Source organism: Camelus bactrianus, chromosome 5 (genome assembly GCF_048773025.1).
Source record: "Camelus bactrianus isolate YW-2024 breed Bactrian camel chromosome 5, ASM4877302v1, whole genome shotgun sequence".
NCBI classification, from domain to species: Eukaryota; Metazoa; Chordata; class Mammalia; order Artiodactyla; family Camelidae; genus Camelus; species Camelus bactrianus.
In genome coordinates this window covers 98,256,651-98,262,526 of record NC_133543.1, presented here as the reverse complement: position 1 = coordinate 98,262,526, position 5,876 = coordinate 98,256,651, and the positions used below count along the sequence as shown (strand labels likewise).

Sequence of the window (5,876 nt, the reverse complement as noted above, 5' to 3'; positions counted from 1 at the left end):
GCTCCCTGCTATTGGAGTTCACTTGTGCGAGCCGCTTTGCAGCTTGGAGTGCAGCAGGGATAGAGACCGCCAAGCCGCGAGATCCCTCCGGAGTGGGATGAAGGTGGGGGCAGAGGGGGAGCCCCCGCGGCCCCCTCCCCGCCCTCGACGCGCGTGCCATTGGCCCGGGCGGCCGTGTGGGCGGGAGGATGACATCAGCGGCAGGTTGGATTATAAAGGCGCGAGCGGAGCCGCGGGCTCAGAGCGCACCCAGCCGGCGCCGCGCAGCATTGGGACTCGCGCCCGCACCGCAGCCCGGCCAGCCTGCTCTGCTCTCGCCTCCCCGTCGGCTCGCCAGCCCGGCTCACTCTCGCTGCCGCGGTCTGCGCCCCTGCACGCCACGGACATCATGCACCTCTCCCAGCTGCTGGCCTGCGCCCTGCTGCTCACGCTACTCTCGCTCTGGCCCTCCGAAGCCAAGCCCGGGACGCCGCCGAAGGTGGGTGCTGTCGCAGGGACGTCGGAACTGTGAGGGGCTGTGGGAGGGCTGGGAGTCTAGGAGATGCAGCGCGCGGGAGGGAGCAGAGGGGGCGGGAAGGAGGCCCTCTCCCCTGAGATGTGCCCGGGTGAGAGCTGGGGAGCCCTCGAAGCCCGAACTCGGGAGAACATCGACAAATGCGCAGCCCCTGCCCCCGTGTAGTGACCGGGCAAGGGGCAAAGGAGAGGAAGGCAAGGGGCGCCTGAAGGAGCGGACAACGGCGGCCGCGTGGCAGGTGGATGCAGGACCGAGCTGTCCCGCACCTGTGGGGGCGCGCTCAGGGCTCGGAAGAGGCAAACCGTGTGGGGCTAGAGCATCAGCGGCCCCGCCAAGTCCTTTGCGCTGCTGCCGTGCGTCCCTTCACCTGCCCGTTCTTTTCCTCGGACAGGCCCCGCGAACTCCGCCAGGGGAGGAGGTGGCCGAGCCCCAAGCTGCGGGCGGCGGTCAGAAGAAGGGCGACAAAACTCCCGGGGGCGGCGGCGCCAATCTCAAGGGCGACCGGTCGCGACTGCTCCGGGACGTGCGCGTGGACACCAGGTCTCGGGCGGCGTGGGCCCGCATTCTGCACGAGCACCCCAACGCGCGCAAGTACAAAGGAGGCAACAAGAAGGGTTTGTCCAAGGGCTGCTTTGGCCTCAAACTGGACCGGATCGGCTCCATGAGCGGCCTGGGATGTTAGTGCAGCGACCCCTGGCGGCGGTGAGTACCACCAACCCTGGCTGCCGGGCGCTCTTGCACACTCAGCTCCTCCCCCGCGAAGCCCTCTAGAACCAGCCTGCACCCCCTCCTGCAGGCCGGTTCCTCTCTGATCCCCTGGCCCTGGGACCGTTCCTCCTCCCAGCCGATTTTTGGACGAGAGCCAGCCCATCCAAGCACTAGACTATATGTGCTAGACATTTGCCGCCAACCCCATTTATCGTCCCATTTTGCAGATGGAGAAAGTGAGGGATAAAGTGGTCAGGGATCTTTGGCAAGGTCAGAAATGGCTCAGCATGGATGAACCCATCTGGCTTCCTCTGGAGAAACAGACAGCTTAGTGGTGTCCCGCCAACCCCAGGATCATAAGCCAACCAGCAGCACTGGCCCCAATTTGCCAGTTGGGGCAATTGAGGGATAATCCTGGGTTTGTGGAAGCAGAGGAGGAAGGACATACACACACAAGTGGAGGGTAAGTTTATCTGCCAGCCACTGCATCCAGGTGCTGGGCAGTAAGTAGCCCAGTGGTCAGGATGGCTACCAGGGTCTGTTGTCTCAAATAGGACAGACTTGGAGCAATACCTGCCCCCTCACAGTAGAGAAAATAGAAATCCCTTGGCATCACCAAGGAGTACCGCTGACCCAGAGCGTTCTCATTCTTGTCTTTTCTCTAAACCATAGCTGTGGGCAAACTGGTCTGTCCAGGGTCCTGACACTGCTGTGGCCCATGGGACTTAAGGATCGAATCTCAGTGTTTGTGGCACTATTTCAGGGCAAGGAAAAAGAAATTAAAATCAATGTATTTTTTTGCCCCAACTTCAACTCAACATGTCCCAAAATGAGCTCCTCACCACCCTCCCCACCCCCACCATGCCTGGGCTCCATGCCTGAGTTTCTGGCACGGCTTCCTCCCACTCCACCAGGCTGGACACCCCTGTGCTACCTTCAGCCCCTGCCGAGTGCTGCATCCTGGCAATGTACTGCTGCAAAGGTCCTCCCCCACCTCTCCTCGCTCCTCTCCCTTTCTACTGTCCATCAGTGTCCAAGGAGAAACAATGTCCCAGCCTCTGGAACTGGCATTCAAGTGCTTTAGAATCTGACCCCTCCTGGTTTCCAGCCTTGCCTGCAGCCAGCTGCTGTCATTTCCTGTCCCACAGCTTCTCTCCCAATCCAGGCCAAGTGCTCTCTCACCCCAGAAGCCTTATCAATGTCTCCCCCAGAGGACAAGAGTGCCCCTCTTTGAAGCTCTCCAGCACACTGCCTGGGCCTTTTCTACTACACAGAAAACCTTTTCACCCAAGCTAGCTGCTTGTGAACCTATTCACCTCCAGATCAACTCATGAGCAACATGAGATGCCAGCCTAAGGTGGTCTGGGACCCACAGTATGCCCAAAGGGGCTCTTCAAAATGCCAGTCAATGACCAAGAAACTGCCCCACCCAGCTTAGGGGCTCTTCTCTCCCATCTGCCCTGGTATTTAGCTGGCACCCTTCCTCTCTCTGCAGCCAGACTTGACTGGGCTGCGTGCTCCTCCCCACTTCTGCAGGGAATTCATTTGTCTGAGCTCTTGACTTGCCATGATTCTGGCACTTGGGGCCCAGACTTTAGTGGCTAGCATCCCGATGGGTGTGTTCTCTTCTGTCTCAACAATGAGGAGATAGAGCCACAGGTCTCAAATCTTCAATTTGTGATTTTAAGCACCAAGCTCAACTTCAGAATCCAAACAAATGTTATTCCTCAAGTTAGCAGGAGATGAGATGAGGTCCTGGAAAGTGCCTGGCATGCACATCCCCATAGGCTCCTTGTTCTCAGATGTAGCTTTCTGGGGGTACCAAGCATGGGTGGCGAGAGGTGCTGTGCAGGGGGAATCCAGTTTGCTAAGACTTCTTGACCTCTTTGACCAGGGAAGTTGTCAACCTCCTGGAAGTTCCCTTTTAGCTGAACACCCACCTCCAACACCCTTAACCTTCTCAACCCGCCCCCACCCTCACCCCCACCCCCATGAGAAGGCAGAGCATCCTTCATGTTGCCTCCACCTCCTAATAGAGAGGCCCGGGGTATCTCACTGTCTGAGCTTAAAAGAGAAAGATAGCTTAGGTTTTTCACATTAATGAAAACTTTCCCGAAGCTGTGGCCATTTCTCTACTCAGGAGTTGACTTTGGTTCTAACCAGCCACCATAATGACTGTCGCTGATGGTTATAGCCCTGATTATAAAGTGCTAATGACAGAGACAAGGTGTGGCTGAAGCCTGAATGAATACCTTGCCTGTGGGGCCCAGGGACATCATAGATATCTGTCATCTGTTTATACACATGGGATGGCCAGAGAAGGGAGTTGAGAGAGAGTTCATCAAGGCCTGGAATCCTGAGGTCCCTCTGCCTGCAGTGTCCTCTACTGGGGGCACTGCACCATCTCAGGAGGATGCCTTCCTCTGGCCCCTGAGCACCCACATGCTCATTAGCAGAGATTGGCGGCAGCCCTCATCAAATCACTCTGCTAACCTTCCAGATCAAACCCAGCAGGACCACTCCTGGGACCATTTCCCCAGGGCCCGTGTGAAACACCACTTCCTCTGCTTCTGAAGGGGGTCCCATCCCGAGGCAAAGCCGGCTGGGGAAGGAAGTGCTATTTACCTAGTGGCAGCTGTGACCCAGACACTCTGCCAATCCCTAGTGTGTGGAATCTCAGAGCCAGCCCTGGAAGGTGGCTATTATCCCATTTTATGGGTGAGGAAAGCGATACTCAAAGCTATCCAGGTCCATCCAGGAAGTAAACGTCAGAATTGGGATTTGAGCCCAGAATTCCCGACTCTTCAGCTGTTTCTCTTCCCCTTCCCTCCGCCGTCCTCCAGACACCTAAAGCAGAGGCAGGCACCTGACTGAGGGTTCTCATGGTAGCAAGGAAGGGAAGGAAGGCCATTCTCCATCCCCTTTCCCTCACTGTGTCTCACCGAGTGCCAAGGGCAAGGCCTGCACTTAGACTGAGGGGGAGGGGGGTTGGCTGGCTTTCTGGTTCCACCTGTGCAGGGGCAGGAAGTGCCAAGGACACAGCAGGTGAAGGTTGAGGGCCTGGAAAGGACCTGAGGGGAAGGGCCCTTTTCCTTCTACAGGAAGGCCTTCATCAGGGCCTGCAGGGCAGATGTGGAGGGACTTTGCTTCATGCTACAGCAGGAAAGGGAGGAAGGTTCTAGAACTGCCCTGCAGGCTGGGCTTTCTCAGCTCAGGGGCCAGAACTGAGTGTCCCGCGGCCCCTCTGTGTTTCAGGATTGGGAACTTGCTCCGCTTTGCTGAGGTCATCCTTGGTCATCAGCCTCCCAGCATCTGGACGCACCTCCAGCGCAATGTGGCTTTTACATTTCTCTCTTTTTTTTTTTCCTGGTACTGGGAATACACACCAGCTGTTTTATTATTATTTAGGGAGGGGGGTTATGATTTTATTGTTTGGGGTTTTTTTAATGAAAAATAAAAAGTTATATATTATATATATTATATACATGAAACACACACACCTACACCGATGTGATGACAAGGGACAGTTTTTAAGAGACTGACAAAACCAGCTGTAAAACATTGCTGTTTGTAAATTCATGTCATGCATAAATGTATTTATGTTGTAAAGCTATTTATATTGTTTATAAAGAGATATTTATAAAAATTTTATTTATGTAACTAAATGAAAGACGTCAATCATTGTAATGTTTTTGTCTTAACTAGTTGAAAAATATAAAAAAAAATCATTCCATGAACATCTTGAAAACTGTCTTTATTTACTTATCGCATTTATTTTTTAGGAATTAGTCTGAGGAGGAGGGAAAATGTGAAGACAAGGCTTTTGTCTCTGAATAGATCTAGCAGCCGGGTTCCCAATTCTGGATTTATTTGTATCAGAATCCCCCAGGGATCTTGTTAAAAATACAGATTCCTGCTCCAATCCATCCCCTGATCTGCTGAATCTGAGTCTCCTGGGAGAGGATTGGCCATATGGCTTTTGACCCAAGTGATTCTGACCAGCTCGGCCAGGTCAGGAAGCTCTGCTCAGAACACCTGACAGCTGGGGAGTCAGGTGTTGTGAATTAAATTAAAATTAAATTTAGCTGACTGAAGGCCCTCTAATTCTACTTCATCTTCTCTCTGTTATTAGACGAAAGAAATAATTGAAAACTTCCTTTCTGCTTTGGGGAGATTTGGAAGGTTTCTGTACATCCTGCACAGTCGGTCAGGTTGCCTTACGAGCCTTGACTCACAGGAGCATGGGGTGGGTAGCTTTTCCCCACAGCGAGTGCCAGGGTCAACGGGGGCCTGAGGCCGAGGACCTGAGAGAAAGAGAACAGATGATCGGGTTTCCTATTTGCACAGCGTGATATGCTTTTTGAGGGGACTGTGGGTTTTCTTTTCACCTAAAGCTAACAATTATGGTTCCTATGCCCCATAGACCCTTGCATGAGAAATTATGAATATTTAGACTCTATTCTTGAAACCAACAGGAAACTTAATTCTGAAATAATCTTGCGACATCCTTGGTACACTGATGCTCTGGTGCAGCTTCTGTCTCTGTCCCCTGTTTGGTGAAAGCAAGGACAAAGGAGCCTTTGGGGCTGGTTCTACCAGTTGGGCATGACCCCTCTCGGGGGATTGGGAGCAGTGTGGCCCTGAAGTCACAGGG

The 5,876-nt window shown here is 53.8% G+C and overlaps 1 protein-coding gene across 2 annotated transcripts; it reads left to right on the top strand.

Moving 5' to 3' along the window:
* The first annotated feature begins 203 nt into the window (after positions 1 to 203).
* Positions 204 to 4,959, top strand: NPPC (natriuretic peptide C). Of its 2 annotated transcripts, XM_074364484.1 has the most exons (4): positions 204 to 478; positions 906 to 1,216; positions 1,450 to 1,685; positions 4,478 to 4,959. In XM_074364484.1, the coding sequence occupies exons 1-2, from the start codon at positions 389 to 391 to the stop codon at positions 1,194 to 1,196; spliced, it is 381 nt and encodes a 126-aa protein (XP_074220585.1). In that variant the 5' UTR covers positions 204 to 388; the 3' UTR covers positions 1,197 to 1,216; positions 1,450 to 1,685; positions 4,478 to 4,959. The 2 variants fall into 2 exon arrangements, with proteins under 2 accessions (XP_074220585.1, XP_010954355.1); XM_010956053.3 differs by lacking the exon at positions 1,450 to 1,685 and having other exon boundaries at positions 217 to 478.
* Positions 4,960 to 5,876: the final 917 nt, after the last annotated feature.